Raw genomic sequence first — 21,399 nt, 5'->3', positions numbered from 1 at the left:
TTGTAACGCTCGGTCGCTGTGATTGTGGCCCAGTCACTTTCCGGGTTTGGGGAACAGTTGGGGGTCGATGGGCAGGGCGCCCGGTCGGGTTCTAATAGCACCCCAGGTTCTTCCCTAGAGCCCCCGTAGGGCTGGCAGCCTCCGATTCAATCAATACGCTCACAAAGGATCGGGAGGCTGCCAAGGGCCTACGGAGCTCCTCTGGCCCGCCCCACTCGCTTTGCAGAGGAGGAGACTGAGGCCGGGGGGGGGGGGGGGGGGGGCAGGGGAGGGACAGTGACCGGAGAATCCCGGGGCGGGGCTACTGGGGAGGAGCGGGCTGCCGGAAGAGTCCCCGTCGCCTCCAAAGCCAGGGAAATTGGGAGAGCGGAAGCTGCGGCGGGCAGCTGGAGGGGGGAGGGGGGAGGGGGGTTGGGGGGAGGCGGGGAGCGGACGGGCGGCGCTGGGACCCGGGGGCGGCCGGAGAACAAGGGAGCCGCGGCCGCCCAGCACAGCGCATCGCCTCGCCTCGCCTGGGAGCCGAGCGCTCCGGCCGGCCGGTCCGAGGCCAGGGCGCGGGGGGCGGCGGCGGCGGCGGGGCGGGGGCGCGGGCCGCGCGGCGGGACCGGGCCGGGGCCATGGGGGAGACCAAGATCATCTACCACCTGGACGGCCAGGAGACGCCGTACCTGGTGAAGCTGCCCCTGCCCGCCGAGCGCGTCACCCTGGCCGACTTCAAGGGCGTCCTGCAGCGGCCCACCTACAAGTTCTTCTTCAAGTCCATGGACGACGACTTCGGGTGAGCGCGGGCCTCGGGGACCCGGGCGGGGGGCGCCGAGCGAGGGCCCCGGAGCGGGACGGACAGCGCCCGGGGGCCTCCGCCCGGGTCCGGGCCGCTCCAGCCCTCCGGGGCCGCGCCGTGCCAGCTGGCTGCCCGGCGCTGAGCTTCGGGCTGGTGGGCGGTGCCGCCGCCGCCCCCGGAGTGGCGGCGCGTTCGGGGTCCAGGGCTAGGAGAGCACCCGTGCGGCGGGCTCCGGGGGCTCCCTCTCTCGGCGCCCGAAGGGGCGGGGGTCCCCAGCGAGGAGGGATCCCTCGTACGGAGGAGGGCCTTCCCTTTCGGGGCCTACACTCCTGCTCTGAGCCAGCTCCAATGCCCAGCATGGGGGGGATTTAGAAGAGACTTCCCCTTTAAGAGGGGATGGAATGTTGGAGCGAATGTTGCTGCAGCCGGAAGGTTTTGTAGCAGCTGGCCTGGAGAGGCCCCCCTTTCCCTCCCCTCCCCCTCCCCCCAGCTCCCCTGGGAATGGGGGAGGGGCTCCCACTCAGTCTGGCAGGAGAAGGGACTGGGGGCTAGGCTAGGAGGCCCAGTGGGGGTGGCCACAGCCCAACCTCCGGGGCCTGATGGGCTGCCTCCTCCGCAGCCCCCATCCCCAGGTCTGGCTCGCTCGCTCTCTCTCTCTCTCTCTCTCTCTCTCTCTCTCTCTCTCTCTCTCCCTCTTTCTCTTCCTCTTTCTCTGTGTGTGTGTGTGTGTCTCTCTCTCTCTCTCTCCCTCTTTCTCTCTCTGTGTGTGTCTCTCTCTCCCTCTCCTGGGTCCTGCTTTGTGGAAGGGAAGACTGAGAGTTGTGGGGAGGGGGTTATTCATCGTCAAGGCAGCTTCTTTTTCTGGGCTGGCCCATCCCTTGCAACAGAGAGGATCATTTGAGATAACATATGAAAAGTGCTTGGAAGGATCTGCAGATGTCAGCTCCCATTATTATTGTCCAGCCCTGGTCTGGGAAGTCTCCATTTATTCTCCCTCCACCTTGGCAGTGTCCATCCATACTACAAGGACCTGAGCTCTCTTGGCCCAGGTCCTGAGAGGAGCACCCAGAGAGGGCTCCTGGGAGAAGGCAGTTGGGTCAGGACCTTCATTTGGATTTGACTCATTTGGTCAAAGAGAAGGTGAATTCACCAAACACCTAAAGTGTTCCTGACACTAGGAATACAAAGAAAGGAGCCAGTTCCTGTCTTTGAGGACCTTGCGTTTTGCTCTGTATAAATACACACTACACAGCGGTCATTTGAGGAGAAATTGAGGAAGGCTTTCAGCACTCGCTGGGGTGAATTGATGGGAAAGCATGAATGGGTTGAAATTTGCATTGGTGGAAGAGCCAGCTTCATCATTCGGTTCAGGGAGGTATTGGAGTGTTCTTGAGGAGGGAGAGATTTGGGAAGGCTTTGTTGGAAGAACTTGCTCCTGAATGAAGAGAGGGCTCTTCTTTTAGACGATGGGAGGAAGGAGGGCGTTTCAGGCAAGGGGATGGTCAGGACAAATGCCCAGAGGTAGAAAATGGGGAATCCCTTCTGGGGACCAGCTAGTAGGTCAGTTTGGTTGGTATCAGAATTTGTCTTTTATCATAATGTTAGGAGGGGCCCCGAAGGTTTGTGGTCAGGGAATTGGCATTAGCAAATCTGGGTTTTAGGAACACTGTTTTAGCACCTGCATGAAGGATGACTAGGAAAAGGGGAGAGGCTAGAGACAGGGAGGCTCATGAGGAGTCTATGACTGAGGCCTAGGGGAAAGATGATGAGGGCCCTAGGGGGGAGGTAGAATTGATTGGGTCTGTCCTATGAGGAAGAAGGAAGAGTGGAGGCCAGTGTGAGCTGACCACCCTGGGGGGCTGGAGGGATGGTGGATCCTCTGGGGAAAGAAGGAAATTTGGGGAAGCGGGAGGTTTATGGACAAAGATAAGGAGGCCTGTTTAGAAACACCAGCTGGTCTTCCAAGGCAAGGTGCTCCCATTGTTGATGGACAAGATTTGTAGGAAAGAAGGTAAAGGAGGAGATGAGGAGGGGGCAGCTGGGTGGCGCAGTGGATGGAGCACCAGCCCTGGATTCAGGAGGACCTGAGTTTAAATCTGGCCACAAACACTTTATACTTACTATCTGTGTGACCCTGGGCAAGTCACTTAACCCCAATTGCCTCACCAAAAAAAAAAAAAAAGACACTGGGGAGAAGCCTTTCATGTGAGGTCCCACATGCCAAGGAGAGGGGGCCTCTCCCCATGTCCAAGATTTCCCGAGTCCTCTGAGTTCCTCTCCTCTCTTGCCCTCCTTAAAGCTCCCAGCCCACTCATTTTCTAACTCACTGTGAGTATATCTCATCGTCGACTAGACTATCAGCTCCTTGAGGACAGGGATGGCATAATTTCATCCCTGCACTTGATAACATTTGTCAAATCTAACCATATTCCTTTGGGTCTAGAAATCTCTTTACTAGTTGTGTGACTACAGACAAGTGTCAGACTTAGGGTCAAGAGAGACCCGGGTTCAGATTCTGCCCCCGACACTTTCCAACTGTGTAAGCGTGAGCAAGTGCCTTCATCTCTTTCTGCCTTGGTTTCCTCCCATCAGAATAATTATTGCCATCTCTTACAATACTGAAAGGCAGTTTCTCTGTGGGATGTGCAAGAGAAGGAGGCTCACTCTGTCCCTGTCCTTGAGAAAACCATGATCTACCTGGGGGGAAAGTTCAAAGTCCCATGGTCATAGGCCACCTGGAGTTAGGAAGACCCAGCTTCAAGTTCTGCCTCTCATACAAGCCTGATTTTGTGACCCTGAGCAAGTCACTTCACCTCAGTGCCTCAGGCCACTCTCTAAGCCCATAAATGTTAGAGCAGTTGGAGATCAGCTTTGGCAGAGGGAGCCCTGTCTCCTGGAAGTTCCTAATATGGATGAAATCACCAGCTCCAGTCAAAATAAAAAGGATGGCTCCTGTTTGTCTGGTGCCCTTTTCCTACCTGCTGTCATTCGGTTCTCAGAACAACTCTATGAGGGCAGTACCACAGGTGTTTGCCCCATTTTGTGGATGAGGAAGCAGGCCCAGAGAGGTCAAGTGCCTTGTACACGGCCACACAGCTAGGGGGTGTTGAGGCAGAATGTGCCCCCAAGTCCAACACTCTGCCCACTGCACCGCACTGCCTCAGCCAGAATCAGTAAGCCCAGATAAGGAATGTAGGGAAAGCACGCAGCGAACCTTAAAGCACCATGTAAATGTGATGTTTGACTGGACCATTGTAAGGAGCTTCCAGATGAGGAAATTCACTCCACCCATGAAGGTGTGTGTACCTGGGAGTCCTAGAGAGTTGCCTGGGGTGTTGTGACCTGCCCAGGGTCCCCCAGCCAGTGTGACTCCAAGCCCAGCTGTCTGTCAGCTCTGCCATACTGGTTGATGGTGAGCATGATGTCCCCCGGTCACTCAGTCTCTTCAGACCCCGTTTGATGGGCCCAGGCATTCGGGGTGGAGGGATGGCTTCCTGAGGGCAGGCCAGGGAGGCTGGATTCGGGGAAGGGAATGGCTGGGCATGGCCACCATCTGGGCCAGACAGAAAAGAATACGCTAAGAAAACTGGGCTTGAAAACTCATGCCCCACCCAGCTTTAACCCTGGGCTAGTCCTCTTTGTTACCAGGGCCTCAGTAGCCTCATCTGCAGCATGGGAGGGTTGGACTCAGAAGACCCTTCCAGAGCCAGACATTCTCTGTCATTCTTTGGCTGGGAGCCTGACCATGGCCAGCGTAGGGAGAGGGGGGAAATCTCAGCCTATGCTTGGGGAGGAGTTGGTGGGGTTTTGAAATGCTCAGAACAGGGCACATTGATTCAGCCTCAGCCCACAGTGGGTGCTCGGTAAATATTTGTCGAGCGGATGGGATGGAGTGACTAGTCCTGTGCTGGGTGGTCTGGGGCACACACAGGAAGGAAGGAGACTCCCTCACTCCCTACCTTGGAGAAACCTATAATCTTGCTGCGGAACAAGAGGTGTCTATTAAAAAACACTGGGCAGCTCCAGTTCTGTTGGGACGGATGCCACGTCCCCTCTAAAATGTTCAATAGAGCTGCAAGGGACCTTAGAGGCCCTTGGGATCAAACCCCTCATTTTGTAGTCAGTCAACAAGCATTTATTAAGCACCTACTATATGCCTCCTCATACCGTGCTAAGCACTTGGAGCACAAAAAAGAGGCAAAAGACAGTCCCGACCCCCAAGGAGCTCACTTCTTTTTTTTTTTTTTTAGTGAGGCAATTGGGGTTAAGTGACTTGCCCAGGGTCACACAGCTAGTAAGTGTTAAGTGTCTGAGGCCGGATTTGAACTCAGGTACTCCTGACTTCAGGGCCGGTGCTCTATCCACTGCACCACCTAGCTTGCCCCAAGGAGCTCACTTCTAAGGGAGGGGACAGTGTGCAAACCAGCAAGCTGTCATGGACAGGAAAAATCAGGGATACTCAACAGAAGGAAAGCACACAGGTTAAGGGAGGTCAGGAAAAGCATCTTGCACATGGTGGGAGGAGGGAGGGCATTCCAGGCATTGGGCACAGCCAGGGAGAATGCCAGGAGGCTGGAGGTGGAATATCTTGTTTGAGAAATAGCCAAGAAGAAGAGTCGCTACATCTCAGAGTATGTGGAGGGGAGACTGGACAAGTAGGGAGGGGCCAGGTTGTAAATGAGAATTCAAAGCCCCTCTCTCCAGAAAGGTGACCAGCTTCCCCGAGACACTTCCTGGCTCCTCAGCTTCCACTGAGTCAATGATGATCATAAATTGATTTGAGGTTTGCAAAGCACTTGACATACATGATCTCATTTGATCCCCACAACATCCTGGGAGGTTGGTGGGATTGTACCTCTTTTACAAAAGGGGAAGTAGGCTCAGAGAGTGGCCTGCCCAGGTTCTCATAGCTAGGAAGTGTCTGAGGCAGGACTTGAACCCTATTCTTCCTGACTCTGAATCTCCACTGTGCCAGTGAGCCCCAGGATTGGAGGTGGGAGCTAGACCCAGCGTCCCAGAGGAGAGGGGCCATGTGGCCTCGTAGTCCTGACTTCCAGTTTCAGGAGCCCTCAGAAAGCTCTGGGGTGCTCCCGTCTGTCCCTTTGCTTTGCTTTGACTCCTTTTGGTCCATGGGGCCCTGGTCCTTCAAGGGTCGTCTCCCTGCCTATCTCTCCTCTTTCTAACCTTGCCCTTCTTTGAGCGGCCCTGTCTCTTGTCTTGGCCTGAAAGAGGGTGCCTTGGATCTCCTTAGTCAGCTGGGGGGAAGAGGGACTCTGTGGGGGTTGGGGATCATCAGCTCATTCGGCAAACTTGGCCCAGACTCCAGGAATGTGAGGGTCACAGGCAGCCAAGCACATTTCTTCCTCCAAGCAAGAGCAGCTCCAACTTCGAGGGGAAATTGGGTTGTCCTTACCCTTCCCTCCACATTCTCCCTCTCCCTTCCCTCCACTCTCCCTCTCCCTTCCCTCCACATTCTCCCTCTCTCTTCCCTCCACATTCTCCCTCTCCCTTCCCTCCACATTCTCCCTCTCCCTTCCCTCCACATTCTCCCTCTCCCTTCCCTCCACTCTCCCTCTCCCTTCCCTCCACTCTCCCTCTCCCTTCCCTCCACTCTCCCTCTCCCTTCCCTCCACATTCTCCCTCTCCCTTCCCTCCACATTCTCCCTCTCCCTTCCCTCCACATTCTCCCTCTCCCTTCCCTCCACTCTCCCTCTCCTTTCCCTCCACTCTCCCTCTCCCTTCCCTCCACATTCTCCCTCTCCCTTCCCTCCACTCTCCCTCTCCTTTCCCTCCACTCTCCCTCTCCCTTCCCTCCACATTCTCCCTCTCCCTTCCCTCCACATTCTCCCTCTCCCTTCCCTCCACTCTCCCTCTCCTTTCCCTCCACTCTCACTCTCCCTCTCCCTTCCCTCCACATTCTCCCTCTCCCTTCCCTCCACATTCTCCCTCTCCCTTCCCTCCACATTCTCCCTCTCCCTTCCCTCCACATTCTCCCTCTCCCTTCCCTCCACATTCTCCCTCTCCCTTCCCTCCACATTCTCCCTCTCCCTTCCCTTCACATTCTCCCTCTCTCTTCCCTCCACATTCTCCCTCTCCCTTCCCTCCACACTCTCCCACATCTTGCCAGGCTAGAACTCAAAGCCAGAATCCCAAGCTAATTCATTCAGTCGTGTAACAAACATTTGTGAAGCACCTACTGTGTAGCCATGTAGGATACAAGAACAAGACGGTCCCTGCTGACAAATAACATTCTCCTGGGGGTCCCTGAGATTCCCTCAGGGAGTCTGTGAAGTCAGAGCTATAGCAATAATTCTTCTTATTCAGTTTTGTCCAACTCTTTGTGACCCCATGGGCCACACTGCCCGTGGGGTTTTCTTGGTGAAGATACTGGAGTGGTTTTGCCATTTCCTTTTCCAAGTCATTTTTACAGAGGCAAACTGTGTGACTTGCCTAGAGTCACACAGCTAGTAAGTGAGGCCAGATTTGAACTCAGGTCTTCCTGATTCCAGGCCCAGCATTCTATCCACTTAGCCATCTAGCTGTCCCAAATAATAATTCTAAGATAGTTCATACTGGTAACCATGACTCACATAAAACAAAGGTCTTTGTGTGGGCAGGGGTCCTCATTAATTTGTGAGAGTAAAAAAGAGGTCCTGACATCAAAAGTTGGACAAATGCTGCACATGTGTTCTCACACGCACACACACACACAGAACTATATTCCATCTAGAGGGAATTGCGGAGCCTTTTTTGTTTGGCTCCAGGCTTGGGCCCGGGGAGGAGGCACCAAGAGAGAATCAGAAGGAAAGGGCAGATGTGATGGGGTCTGGCAAAGAGATCACAGAGGGTACCTGGGAGCAGGTGGTGGTGGGGAGGGGAAAGCAGAGGCCCAGCTGGCGTGTTGAGGTGGGACACCAGCTGCCTGCATTTCTAGAGTCAGTAGAAAGAACTGGGAATGTTTAAATTGGAGAAAAGACAACAGGTTGGGAGGGGGAGAAGTGCTAGCTGGTGGACGTGAGGCAGAGGATTGGCCCTAGAGTGGCACCAAGAGCAGTGGGGAGAAGCGGCAAAGGGGCAGATGGAGACCTTGCTCCAGGAAGTGCCTCCCCCGACTCACTGGCCTCCCCACTTGCCTTCAGGGTGGTGAAGGAAGAGATCTCTGATGACAATGCAAGACTCCCGTGTTTCAATGGCCGGGTGGTATCCTGGGTAAGGAAGAGAGGCCCTGGCCTCCCCTCCCCCTCACTCGTATCTGTCTCTCCCCTTCTCTTTTCCATCTGGGAGCTCCGCTGGTATTGGGAGGAAGGTGGACTTCATGGGCCGTGGGGGATCGCACTTGGTCCTCCAGGGCCAGGGTCTTCCCTAGGTTCCCTCTTTAAGCTGGATCGCTCGTTCTCCTTGGGCATTGGGCAGGCATGGTCAGGAGAAGGGTCAAGGAGCTACTGTGGAGACAAGGCACCTCCTTGTCTGGGACCTGGCTTCCTGCCCGTCCCCTTGAGTCTGCCCTGCCTCAATCACCTTCCCAGCCCATTTCATTGAATTTAAAACAGGGTGGGGCCTGTGTAGACCATCCCAAGCCTCCCCACATTTTACAAATGATGAATCTGAGGTCCAGGGTGCCTTGCCCAGGGTGCCACAGCCTGTCAAAAAACAAAGTAGTGATTGATCCAACCCCGGCTCTTCTGTAAACACAAGGCCATGCCATCTTACTCCCCAACCCTCCAGCCTGCCGATGGGCCCTCCCTTCTCCTGTCCACAGCCACCCCCTACCCCCCAAAATAATAAGTAACCTGACTTCTCTCTAATCTCCGTGGTCTTGCCCTGCTTAGCTGGTGTCAGCAGAGGGATCACACCCCGAGCCTGGCTCCTTCGGCCCTGACAATCCTTCTGAGTTGCCGCCTCCCATGGAGCGCACAGGTGGCATTGGGGACTCCCGGCCTCCCTCCTTCCAGTGAGTAGAGAGAAGGTAGGGAGGAGGGAGGAAGGACACCCAGTGGGGAGAGAGATGATGGGGAAGAGAGGAATGGAGCCTCCAGCTAGTGGGAGAAAAGACTGACCTTCCTCTGGCTGGGCCCAAAAACGGGAGCGTCCCCCAATGTGGGTACCTCTCCCCCTGCAGCCCTCACAGTGGTGGGGGGAGCCAGGAGAACTTGGACAATGACACTGAGACTGATTCCCTGGTGTCTGCGCAGCAGGAGCGGCCCCGGCGGAGGGATGGGCCGGAGCACGGTGCGTACCCCTTTGACCCTGACCCCCAGCCCCTCTGCCTGTCCCACAGGATGGTACATTCAGAGCTCAGTCCAGTTTCCTCTGAAAGGTCAAGGGACTTAAATTAGGTCCCCCAGGTAGTCAGTGGCAGAACCAGGATACAAACTCGGGCCCCCAGATTCCATGTCTCCCAGAATACACCACTCAGCCCCATAGGCCCTTCCTGCTTGGAGTCTGGGTCTCCCCCACTGATCTGCTCAGCTGCCGCCCCCCCCCCCAATGCCTTACCCCTCCTCCACAGTGGCCCGGATGAACGGCACAGCCAAAGGTGAGCGGAGGAGGGAGCCCGGGGGCTACGATAGCTCTTCCACCCTCATGAGCAGTGAGCTGGAAACCACGAGTTTCTTTGACTCTGATGAGGATGATTCTACCAGCAGGTGAGCCCAGAGGGGAGGGCTTCAGGTGGGGCTGAGGGCGGAGGGGACACCCCCCCACAGGAGCCCCAGGGGACACTGGGAGAGTTTGAGCCCTGCGGCGGGACACTGAGGGGAAGGACTATGGGCCCTCCAGGTTCAGCAGCTCCACAGAACAGAGCAGCGCATCCCGCCTCATGAGGAGACACAAGCGGCGCCGGCGGAAACAGAAGGTGGCCCGGATCGAACGGGTACGTGCCGCCCTGGGTGACCTGAAGATGGGGGCCTCTCTGTCCCTGGGTGGAGGGCACCAGGGGCCCGGCTGCTCCCCCATCTCAGGGGCCTCTTCTCTTGCAGTCCTCATCCTTCAGCAGCATCACGGATTCCACCATGTCCCTCAACATCATCACCGTCACGCTCAACATGGGTGAGTAGGACAGAGACTTGTCCTCATCCCTTTCCATCCCCTCCCCCCTCGCCCTCCATGTCTCTCCTCTTAGCCAGGATCGGAATCTGCCCCTCCCTCAAGGGGGGTATGTACAGTGAAAGGGCCCCCCACCTCTGCTTGCAGGCCTCCAGGGAGGGCCTTTTGGACACTGCACAGCATTAGGAAGGGTCCCCGGTACTGAGCCTCAGTCGAGCTCCTGCCACCCCCCTTTGCTCCAGGTCCTGTCCTCTGAGGCCAAGTGGAGCAGGCCTGGACCCCCTCCTGCCTCCCCATATCCCTGCCCCACCTCTATCCCCTCAGGGCCTTCTCCTACCCGTCACGGTCACTTGGCTTCCTCTGACCATGTTACGGAGGCCTCAGGGGTAGCCGGTCAATCCAACCTGTGCCTGAACAGGAATCCCCTCTCTGATAACCGTGCCAGCCTTCTGTTCGCAGCCTCTGAGCCTCCTCAGGTGGCCTGCTCTCCGGTCCCTCCCATCCACTCTCCCTAGCTGGCCAGTGCACTTCTGCAGATGGGCCGCCCCAGTGTCCTCTGGCCAGGCCCTGCCTGTGGAGTCCTGGGACCCAGATTCAAATGCTGCCCAGATGGCAGACAAGCCGCTCTCCCTCTCCGGGCCTGCTTCCTGACCTGTCAAAGGAAGGGATTGGCTCCATGGCTCTGAGGTCCTTGCCAGCCTTGATTTTAGGACCTGAAGATCCGGTGAAAAACCTTCTGAAGTGACTGCTGACTCCCCAGTCACTGCCTCAGTGCCATCAGGTTCAGGCAGAACGGATGACAGCTGACATCTGTATAGGCCCTTGAGGTCTACAAAGCATCTTCTACAGCTTCTCATTCAACTTCACAACGACCCTGGGAGCTAGGGGCTATTATTATTCCCACTTTACAGAAGAGGAAACTGAGGCCGAGGTTAAGCGATGGGTCACACAGCTGGTAAGCAGCTGAGGCCAGATTTGGACCCAGGTCTTCCTAAGCCCAGGCCCGCCCCTCTGCCCACATTGCCACCTAGCCAGCTGCCTTCCTATAGTCATCGGTGGTGCTGAGGTCTTTGCATTTTGTGGGGGGCCAGAAGTGTGACTCTTTTTTGTACTGTCCTGTCTCTCCCTCCACCCCGACCCTGACAGAGAAATACAACTTCCTGGGCATCTCCATTGTGGGCCAGAGCAATGAACGAGGTGATGGGGGCATCTACATTGGCTCCATCATGAAGGGTGGAGCTGTGGCTGCCGACGGGCGGATCGAGCCGGGGGACATGCTCCTACAGGTGCCCACGCATTTCCTGACCACCCATGAGGCTCCGCATCCCTAGTCCTTGAAGCCAGGGGTTTCCCAGTCGCAAACCCCTCCTTTCCGAATAGGATCCCCCTGCCCAGTTGTTTGCAATGAATCTGGGGTGGGAGCTGGTGGGAAGGAAGAGGAGACCTGGCTGTGACTCAGCTCGCTTCTTTTCCTGTGCTTTCATCCCCAGGTAAACGACATCAATTTTGAGAACATGAGTAATGATGATGCTGTCCGAGTGCTTCGAGAAATCGTGCACAAACCAGGGTATGAAGTGGGAGGGAAGGGAGAGAGGGCTAACTGGGACTGAGGGAGAGAGAACAGCCACTCAATTGACAGGTCAATGACCCAGGTCATTATAGAATTACAGACCGAGAAGCTGAAAGGGACCTCAGAGGCCAGCTAGTCCAACTCATTCATTTTTCAGAGGAGGAAACTGAGACAAACAGAGGTTAAGTGACTTGCCTAAGGTCACACAGCTAGTAAGTGCCAAAGGCAAGATTCAAATCCAGGTTCCATGACTTCAAACAACACTCCCACCACACCACAGAGGAGAGTCTGTGGGTATCAGAGAAGGGTCTGTAACCTGTCCCCAGCTTGTCCCTGGGAAAAGGGAGTCTGCATGTTGTAGAGGAGAGAGACAGAGACAGACAGAGGATCTAACACTTAACCCTGACCCCTTGCCTCTTGGTTGCAGGCCCATAACCCTGACGGTGGCTAAGTGCTGGGACCCCAGCCCCCGAGGCTGCTTCACCCTGCCCAGGAGTAAGTGGATGGGGGAGTCGTCCCTAAAGTTGGTGCCCAGCACATGTGAGCCTCTGTCTCTCCTACCTCCTGCCTCTGCTACCCCTGGGGATGTCATTTCCACACCCCCAGGGAACAGCTCCTTCTCAAGCCTAGCCAAGAAGAAGGCTTTACAGGCAGGAAGGGAGAGGCAGGAGCAAAAGCAACTTTGAGATCCCTGAAACCTTTGGTGGGAAGGGACTGCAGGAGGGAGTCCAACTGCTCCCACTTTACAGATGAGGATACTGGGACCCAGAGAAACAAAATGACTGTGCCAGAGTCATACAGTCAGTCCCCTTCATTCTGTCCCATCCTCTTTTCCTTGGTCGTTGTCCCAGGCTTTCGGCTGGGGGGAGCTGGGGAGAAGAGAGAGGAGTTGTTGGTTTGTTACTCTGTCTCTCACCCCCCACAGGTGAGCCGATCCGACCCATTGACCCTGCGGCCTGGGTGTCCCATACGGCAGCGATGACAGGCACCTTTCCAGCCTATGGCATGAGCCCCGCCCTCAGTACCATCACATCCACCAGTTCCTCCATAGCCAGCTCCATCCCCGACACTGAGCGTGAGTGCCTGTCCGCCCTCCTCAGATGGGGAATGTGAGGGCCCTCATCTATGGATGCGGCCTCCCCAAGGGAGGAAGGGAAGGAGGAGGAAGGTGGAAGGGGAAGACGAGAGAGTAATGCAGAAGACAGGAGGAGTCGGAGCCAGCAGCCTGTGCTCTCTGCAGCCACCTCAGGGCCCTTCTCGGGGGCAGTCAGAGGCTCATAGATTTAGAACTGGAAAGGACCCCAAAGGTGATCTGGTCCAACATCCTTTTCACAGATTCCAGGGATCTGAAGTAACTTACCCAGAGTCACACAGGGGATCAGCAGCAGAGCCAAGACCCTTTCTGTGGTTGTCTTTATCCCTGGAATCTAGCACAGTGCCTGGCACAGAGTAGATACTGAATCGTTTCTTGTCCAAATTCACTGAAACGGGAGGTGGAGGGCCTGCCACTATCACTCCCCTCCACTACATTCCACTTAGAACAAAGACTTCCAGATCTAGAACAGTCCCTAGGGGTCATCTTGGAGTTCCAACCACCTCATTTTACAGATAAAAAACAGTGAGGGAAAGGGAGATTCCCTAAATTCTCGGTCAGGATTTGAACCCAGGTCCTCTTGACTCCCAAGCCTTGGTTCTTTCTGCCTCCCACTGCTTTGTCTCTGCCCCCCCCAGGCCTCGATGACTTTCACCTGTCCATCCACAGCGACATGGCCACCATAGTTAAAGCTATGGCTTCCCCCGAGTCTGGACTGGAGGTCCGAGACCGTATGTGGCTCAAGATCACCATCCCCAACGCCTTCATCGGTAAGCCTGGGCCCCAGCAGCCTCTGCCAGTGCCCAGGATGCTGACAACTCCCATTGAGGCAGAGCTAGCTTCAGGCTTCACTGTCCCCGAGATCCTGGGGTGAGGCGGGCTGGGGCTTGGGGCAGGAACCCCCTCCCTGACAGGATCTCAAGAGCTTGACTTTTGCCTCCAGGTTCAGATGTAGTGGACTGGTTGTACCACAACGTGGAGGGCTTCACGGACCGGCGTGAGGCCCGGAAATATGCCAGCAACCTGCTGAAAGCTGGCTTCATCCGACACACAGTCAACAAGATTACATTCTCAGAGCAGTGCTATTATATCTTCGGTGACCTCTGCGGTAGTACGTGCTCCCCCACCCCCCTCCCTGGCACCTTATCCCAACTCCCCACCCCACCCCCACCTTCTCTGTCATTGGAAAAAGTTGAGCTGATGAACTGAGGGTGTGTGTGTGTGTGTGTGTGTGTGTGTGTGTGTGTGTGTGTGTGTGTGTGTGTGTGTGTGTCCTGCTCAGCTGAATGGGGAATTAGACTAGTTGGCTTCTGAAGCCTCTCTAAATCTCTGATCCTATGACTCATTCTGGGTCTCAGTTTTCCTCATCTGAAAAACAAATGGGCTTGAATAGTGGTCATCTGAGGTCCCTGCCAACTCGAAAGTTCAGAACCTAGGAATTTCTGCTCTCCTAGAGCCTCCTTTGGAAGCGGAGCCATATTGAGCATGCAGAATTAAAATATGTATGGATGAGTCTGGGGAAATGTTCATTCAGAGCCAAACATGACAAGGAAGGGCCAGCGGTCATGGATTTTTGTCTCAAGTCAGAGAACTGCTTGGCCCAAAGAACTTTGAACCAGCTACGTTGACCAGAAGCTACTTACACTTTGGTCAAGCAAAGACAGGAGATGGCCCAGACTAAGGTTCATGAGAGCGGGTGATAGTTGCTCTTACACAGAGTAAAGTGGCACTGCCATGTCTTGCTTGGGGAAGGAACTCCAGGACAAGTCTTGGAAAATTAACTCGAGGGCAGCTAGGGGGTGCAGTGGATAGAGCACCGGCCCTGGAGTCAGGAGGACCTGAGTTCAAATGTGGCCTCAGACACTTGACACTAACTGTGTGACCTTGGGCAAGTCACTTAACCCTCATTGCCCCACAAAAAAAAGAAAAAGAAAAGAAAGGAAAGAAAAAAAAAGAAAATTAACTCAAACTTGGCATGGATCTAGCTTTCATTGTTCAGTTATATCTGACTCTTTGTGAGGATTTGGGGGGATGTTCTTAGCAGAGCTACTAGAGCTTTAGGAATAGCATTTCGGTGGCTGAGTGGAGGATGGACTGGAGTGGGGAGGGACTCGAGGCAGGCCGACCCCACCAACAGCTATTACAGTAGTCTAGGCCTAAGGCAATGAGGGCCTGTACCAAGATAGAGGCTGTGTCAGAGGAGAGAAGTGGGGCATTTTAGAGAGATGCTGCAGAAGTGAGATTGACTAGAGATGTGGCAGAGGTGAAATTGACAAGAGATGTGGCAGAGGTGAAGTTGACAAGAGATGTGGCAGAGGTGAAATTAGCAAGCCTAGACCATAGATAGAATGTGGGGGCCTGAGTAGGGCAGGTGAGAGATAATGAGGAGTCCAGGGTGACTCCTAGATTTAAGTTTAGGTGACTGGGAGAATGATGGTGTCCTGGACAGTTATAGGGAAATTTCGGAAGAGGAAAGAGCTTGGAGGGAAAGATACTGAGTTAGTTTTAGACAGGCTAACTTTCAGATGTTTAGAGATGTCCAATAGGCAGTTGAAGTTGTGAGTCTGAACACCATGAGAGATACACTGGCTAAGTGTATCTGAGAATCATCAGGATGGAAATGGCCTTTGAATTCACAGGAGCTGATAAAATCACCAATCAGATAGTATTGTGGGAGAAATGGGCATGATCTAGATGATTCAGCAAAGGAGACAGAAGGAACCATCAGATAAGTAGGAAGAAAACCAGGAGAGAGAGCTGTCCCAAAAACCTGGAGAGAAGAGAGTGCCAAGGAGGAGAGTGTCCAAGGCTGCAGACAACAAGAAGGATGGGGACTGAGAAAAGACCCCTGGTAACTTTGGAGAGGGGTTTGTACTGAATGATGAGGCTAGAAGCCAGACTATACAGAGAGTTAAGAGAGTAAGAACAGGGGAGGTGGAAGCACCTTTTGTAGACGACCTTCTTGAAAAGTGTAGCCCCAAAAGGCAGGAGAGCTAGTTAGAGGATAGATGAATCAAGTGAGCGTTTGGGGGGCATGGGGAGACATAGGTATGTTTCAGTCAGTCAACAACCATTTATTAAACACCTTAACCCTTGCACCATGCTCCATTGGTCAAGGAGCTGGTGACTTCTGAGCTGGCCTGTTCATTGCTACGGGACAGTTTCCAGAGGGAGAGGGAGAGGGAGGGGATGTCCTAAGGATAAGGAACAGCCTGAGCAAAGTACAGAGGAAACTGTGGAGCAATCCCTTTGTTAAGCCAGACACTGTGCTAAATCCTAGGGATAGGGAGAGGCAAAAAGCAAGCCCTGCCCTCAGGGAGCTTGTGCCCTAAAAGGGGAAACAATGAGTAAAATATCTAGGTACACAGAAGGTGTAGACAGAGGTAACCCAGAAGGGGACGGCATTAGCAGCTGAGAGCTTGTATGGAGGATTGCGCTGGCTGCCTGAGGGGGTCAGGCTGAATCCCAGGCTTGCCACTTACTCCCTACAGGCAAATCCCTTTTACGTTTTTGGGCCTCAGTTTCCTTATCTGTAAAATAAAGGAGTTGGTCTGGATGGCCTCTGCAGACCCTTCTATTTCTGTATCTTTCATATTTGGAGGGCCCAACCATGCATGTTCATAGGAGGGTTGTGGCTTTTCTTGCTTTCTCAATGGAGTGTGAGGAGGTAGAGAAGGAGAGCAATGGGAAGAAGGAAAGGCAGGCTTTATTTGAGTAAAAGATTTTTCATTAAAACAGTTTAAAAATCAAGTTTGTTTTGTTTCTGTTTTTGGTTTTGGTTTTGGTTTTGGGTTTTTTGCGGGGCAATGGGGGGTTAAATGACTTGCCCAGGGTCACACAGCTAGTAAGTGTCAAGTGTCTGAGGCCGGATTTGAACTCAGGTACTCCTGAATCCAGGGCCGGTACCTATCCACTGCACCACCTAGCCACCCCCCAAAATCAAGTTTTTAAATTTAAAAATAACATTTTTTTAAAATAAGAAAAATGACAATTCTAGATCTTTGATAAGGGACAGCTAGTTGGTGCAGAGGATAGAGCTCTGGGCCTGGAGTCAGGAAGACCTCAGTTCAAATTCAGCCTCAGACACTTACTAGCATTGTGACCCTGGGCAAGTCACGTCACCCTGTTTGCCTCCGTTTCTTCATCTATAAAATGATCTGGAGAAGAAAATGGCAGACCACTGCAGTATCTCTACCAGGAAAACCCCAAATGGGGTCAGGGAGAGTCGGACATGACTGAAAAACAACTAAAAAACAGAACATCTTTGATCCAAAGGCACTTAACTGCCTTGGGCCTCAGTTTCCTTATTTGTAAAATGAGACAGTTGTGTTAGATGACCCCTGAGGTTCTCTGCAGCTCTAGAGCTGGGTCCTACAATGTCCAATTTATCTGGAGTGTAAGGGGGCAGCTAGGTGGCGCAGTGGATAGAGCACCAGCCCTGGAGTCAGGAGGACCTGAGTTCAAATGCGGCCTCAGACACTTGACACTTACTAGCTGTGTGACCCTGGGCAAGTCACTTAACCCCCATTGCCTCACCAAAAAAAAAAATATTTTCTCTGGAGTGTACACAGTCAGGCAGGAAATGTGGACTACAGGCCCAGCTTTGAGGGCCGTACTGTGAAGTGGGCGTTGTAGAGCTGAGATGAGGCGGAAGGGCCCGAAGCAGGGTGGGGGCCAGCCCTGGAAGCCCACTATCTTGGTTTTCCTTTGCAGACATGGCTAACTTGTCCCTACACGACCAGGATGGCTCCAGTGGGGCCTCGGACCAAGATACGCTGGCTCCTCTCCCACACCCGGGGGCTGCCCCGTGGCCCATGGCCTTCCCTTACCAGTACCCACCACCCCCACATCCCTATAACCCCCACCCCGGCTTCCCTGAGCCAGGGTATAGCTATGGCGGTGGGGGCAGTGCAGGTAGCCAACACAGCGAAGGTAAGCGGGCCCTGGGCTGGGGGCTGGGGACTGGCAGGGGCTCCTTCCCAGGCTCAGACCCTCATGCCTCGCCCTCCCTGTGCCCCCATCAGGCAGCCGGAGCAGTGGTTCCAACCGCAGCGGCAGCGACCGGCGGAAGGAAAAGGACCCAAAGGCCGGGGACGCCAAGTCAGGGGGCAGCGGAAGCGAGTCAGACCACACAAGCCGAAGCAGCCTGAGACGGGAGCGAGCCCCCAGCGAGCGCTCTGGCCCAGCTGCCAGCGAGCACAGCGTGCGCAGCCACCACTCGCTGGCCCACAGCTTGCGCAGCCACCACACACACCCGTCCTACGGGCCCCCAGGGGTGCCCCCACTCTACGGCCCACCCATGCTGATGATGCCCCCTCCGCCCGCCGCCATGGGCCCCCCGGGAGCTCCCCCAGGCCGAGACCTGGCCTCGGTGCCCCCAGAACTGACGGCCAGCAGACAGTCCTTCCGCATGGCCATGGGAAACCCCAGTGAGTTCTTTGTGGATGTGATGTGAGCGGTTCCCGTCCCCTCTCTGGCCCCTGCCCCGTCCCCCAGGCCCCAGGGCTGGTGCCCTCACCAGTCGGCTCTTTTTACTTGTCTGGTAACGAAACAAAGGGAAATAAACTAAAGTGAACTAAACTGGGAGCTGACCACTGGTGGGGGGAGTGGGTGGGGCAGGGAGGGGGCATCTTCAGGGCTGCTGCTGCTGCCGTTAATTGTGCCACCTCAGGCCTCTAACCCACCTCCAGCTGCTGCAGCCTGGGCCTGACTATTTCCTCTGCTGTTCCCTTGCCCCCTAACCGCCCCCCAGGGCTCCTGCAGACCCCTTGGGCAAGCCTGGCTCCTGCCTGCCCCCTGCCGCCTGCTGCCTCCCCCCCCCCCATTGGGACCGCATGCTCGGGATCCTTCGTGGGAAGGGCACCTGCCTTCCTTCCCATTCATGCCAACCCAAGTGCCAACTCAGCTCCAAGGGTGCCACACACAGACACTGGTGACCTCACAGAGTACACACACATGCACACGCACACACTGGCAGACACACTAGGCAGACAGGAATACATAAATTCTGACAGTCACAAACTACCTGATAGAGACATGTGCATGGACTGATGCTGACAGACACACGGATACCCACACTTAGCCTGAGACAGACGTGCGGACTTTTCCAGACACAGAAGCAGAGGAGGCCGTGGACTGGCCCTGCCAATGCCTCCCAGGGCCACTGGGCTTTGCCAGTCAGGCCCCTGGCCTCCCTCACTCCCCTCCTGCCTGCATCCTCGGCCTCTGCGTCCTGCATCTGCTGCCGTCCACACTGACCCTCCCCAGGCGAGTCAAGCTTCCTGCCCCCAAGGGCAGGCCCACCGGGCAGTGCCCCCAGGGTGGGGCCCAGCCCTCCTCTCTAACACCCACCAACCCCCATGCCTGCGTGCTGGTTGCTGCCAACCCTGTAACCCCCCTAACCAGCAAGTCCCAGTGTCCCCTGGGGCTTAAATATGTCTTTTCTTTCTTTGTTTCCTCCTCAACCAAGCCAAGAATTTCGGGCTTTTTGACTTTCTCTGAGCACGCAGCGTGGGGAGGTCCTGACCCTGAGGAGACCAGGAGCCCCGGCCCTCCTGCAGCCGCCACACTTGGGGCCCCCTCAGTGCTCCCTGAAGATGCCCCATCCTACCTCCCCATGACCCCAGGGTCCCTGCTTCCCCCACTCATCCATGCCAAGGTCCCTCTTCCACCTCAGCCTTTGGCGGTCTGCCTGAACTCAAGGGTACCCTGCCTTGGAGACTGCTCCAGGGCCTGGACAGTTTTGACCAGTGACTGACTCAAGGATGGCCCCCTCCAATAGCTCTCTCCTAGGCTGGCCCTGACACACTCCTCCCTTCCCCTGCCCCCACCTCGGCCTCCTGTGAACCTTCTGATATCCTCCCTCCCTTCCACACATGCATCCTTCAATCACTTGTCCTTCCCTGAGTCAGCTGATAAGGTCCTAAGTCTTTCCCTTCTTCCTACCCAGAAGCCTTCTGGGCTGGAATCAGCTTCGGCCTAGGGCCGGAGGTGGCCAGAGAGCCTGCCTGTCTTCCCCTTCAGCCTTCCTGCTACAGAGCAGAGCCAGAGCCCACCTGCCAGCCAGGTTCTGGTTGTCCCTGGGGGTTTCTGGGCCTTTGCCACCTCCAGGCTCGTTGAGTATGTACGAATCTTGGCCATTTCTCTACAATAAATGCTCCCAGGTACCACAGCTGCTGCCCTCCCAATGACTAGGGTAGGGGTCCTCTGACTACCAGCAGGGACAGATGAGGAAGGTGGGAGGCCCAGAGACATTCAGTCTACCAGTCTTCATTCAAGATAGTCTTTTCAGCCTTGCATAAGAACGCCAGAATGAACACAACAGCCAATGAATGAGTGAGTGAGTGAATGAATGAATGAATGGCCTTTATTAAGTGCTTTTGGTGCTTGGGGTACAAATACAAAATGAAGGCAGCCTCTGTTCTCAAGGTCATTACATTCTAGAAGGAGGATGAGAAGTCACACATGGGGAGCTGTGACCCCAAGAACCTTGTAGTCGGGCACAAAGGCATGAACACACAGACGTCACTCAGTGTCAGAGGGCCAAGAGAATCCTGAATGAAATTCAGAGTGAGATGCATCAGGGGAGGCTGTCCAGAAATGGCTGCCTGAGCCTTTGGACACGTGGAGATTTGGGGGCAGGGCAGTGCAGGTGGCACACCTAGCCTAGAGGGAAGAAAGGTTCAGGGTGGATTTGGAAATGAGGCTTAATTTGGCCAGTGAGCCTCTTGTGCCAGTGGGCCCAACAATTTGCCCAGGCTCCCACCCTCAAAACCGTGGGGTTGTCCCTACTGTTAAATACTGAGATCCCACATGGGGTATTTGCTAGCTGTGTGACCCTAGGTCATTTAACCACTCTGCCTCATTTTCCTCCTCTGTAAAATGAGGGGGCTTGACTCTGTGGCCTCCGAGGTCCCCTTCAGCTTTGAATCTATGACTGTGCCTTGCTCTCACCTCCAATCAAATTCCAGCTCGTACTCTTTGTTAGTCCCCTCCTCCTCAGTCCCACTGCCCCTACCCTAGTCAGGCTCACATCACATGACTCCACTTCCTGCCAGTGACAGTATCATCTTTCTCACATGTAGATCTGGTCCTTTCCCTCCTCTGCTCACACCTCTCCAGTGGTTCCCTATTGCCCAGAGTTGAGCTCAGGCTCACCTGGCATTCAAAATTCCTCCTGAGATCTGGTGTCCTCCCAGCTTTTTTGTGCCAATTTCACACGACTTCCCTATATGGACTCAATGCCAAGTAGGACTCTGGATTACCCCCAAATGTGCCCTGTCCTCCTCTACCTCCATTCCTTTGCCCAGTCGGGGCTTGGCTCCCTTCCCACCCTTTCTTCAACAGCTGCTCCTTTAAGCCCAACTTCTTCCCAGAAGCCTGCCCTGCTTCTCCTAGTTGTGAATCAGACTTTCCTCCCACTGTCTGTCAGCTCATCCCCTCACAGGGATGTGGAGGGGCAGGGGGTGGGGGTGGGGTGAGAGGAATAAGCATTTACAGAGGGCCCACCATATGCCAGGCACTGTGCTGAGCCCTTTACAATGCTCACAACAACCCCCAGGGTACTGTGATTATCTCCACTTTACAGTTGAGTAAACTGAGGCAAAGGGAGGCCAGATTTGAACTTAGGCCATCCTGACCCCAGGATCATGGTTGCCACCAACCTCCGTTATCTTTGCATGTGTCCTTATCCCTCTATTAGAGGCCAGGGGCTGAGGTTTATTTCAACTTGAGATCTCCCCCCAATGCCTGGCATAGTGTTCTGCATTCAGCAAGTGCTTAATAAATGAATGTTTGTTGAACTGAACAGAGGCAAGGTTTCAAGGGCAGATTTGGGGTCCCAGGGTGGAAGGTGCCTAAGGAGAGATGAAATTTCTCAGCCTTTTCTTTTTCCAAGGTGGGGGTGGGGGT

At 54.9% G+C, this 21,399-nt stretch overlaps 1 protein-coding gene across 3 annotated transcripts; it reads left to right on the top strand.

Annotated features, from left to right (window-relative positions):
• The first annotated feature begins 571 nt into the window (after nt 1–571).
• On the top strand, nt 572–19,660 carry DVL3 (dishevelled segment polarity protein 3). Of its 3 annotated transcripts, none has more exons than XM_044004549.1 (16): nt 572–778; nt 7,921–7,990; nt 8,611–8,732; nt 8,901–9,010; nt 9,291–9,426; nt 9,560–9,653; nt 9,760–9,829; nt 10,973–11,112; nt 11,317–11,393; nt 11,824–11,891; nt 12,322–12,471; nt 13,128–13,259; nt 13,433–13,600; nt 17,203–17,421; nt 17,514–17,918; nt 18,964–19,660. In XM_044004549.1, exons 1-16 carry the CDS (start codon nt 618–620, stop codon nt 18,978–18,980), a joined length of 2,139 nt encoding a protein of 712 aa, XP_043860484.1. In that variant the 5' UTR covers nt 572–617; the 3' UTR covers nt 18,981–19,660. The 3 variants fall into 3 exon arrangements, with proteins under 3 accessions (XP_043860484.1, XP_043860482.1, XP_043860483.1); XM_044004547.1 differs by having other exon boundaries at nt 18,959–19,660; XM_044004548.1 differs by lacking the exon at nt 18,964–19,660 and having other exon boundaries at nt 17,514–18,069.
• Nucleotides 19,661–21,399: the final 1,739 nt, after the last annotated feature.

Source organism: Dromiciops gliroides, chromosome 4 (genome assembly GCF_019393635.1).
Source record: "Dromiciops gliroides isolate mDroGli1 chromosome 4, mDroGli1.pri, whole genome shotgun sequence".
Classification (NCBI taxonomy): Eukaryota; Metazoa; Chordata; class Mammalia; order Microbiotheria; family Microbiotheriidae; genus Dromiciops; species Dromiciops gliroides.
This window is presented reverse-complemented; position numbering and strand designations above follow the sequence as displayed.

Bases quoted from the DNA above. Each gene is read 5' to 3' on its own strand.
- DVL3 (XM_044004547.1), top strand. From the start codon at position 618: ATGGGGGAGACCAAGATCATCTACCACCTGGACGGCCAGGAGACGCCG. The intron at 7,991-8,610 runs GTAAGGAAGAGA...TGCCCTGCTTAG, and splicing joins ATGGCCGGGTGGTATCCTGG to CTGGTGTCAGCAGAGGGATC. The intron at 9,011-9,290 runs GTGCGTACCCCT...CCTCCTCCACAG, and splicing joins GAGGGATGGGCCGGAGCACG to TGGCCCGGATGAACGGCACA.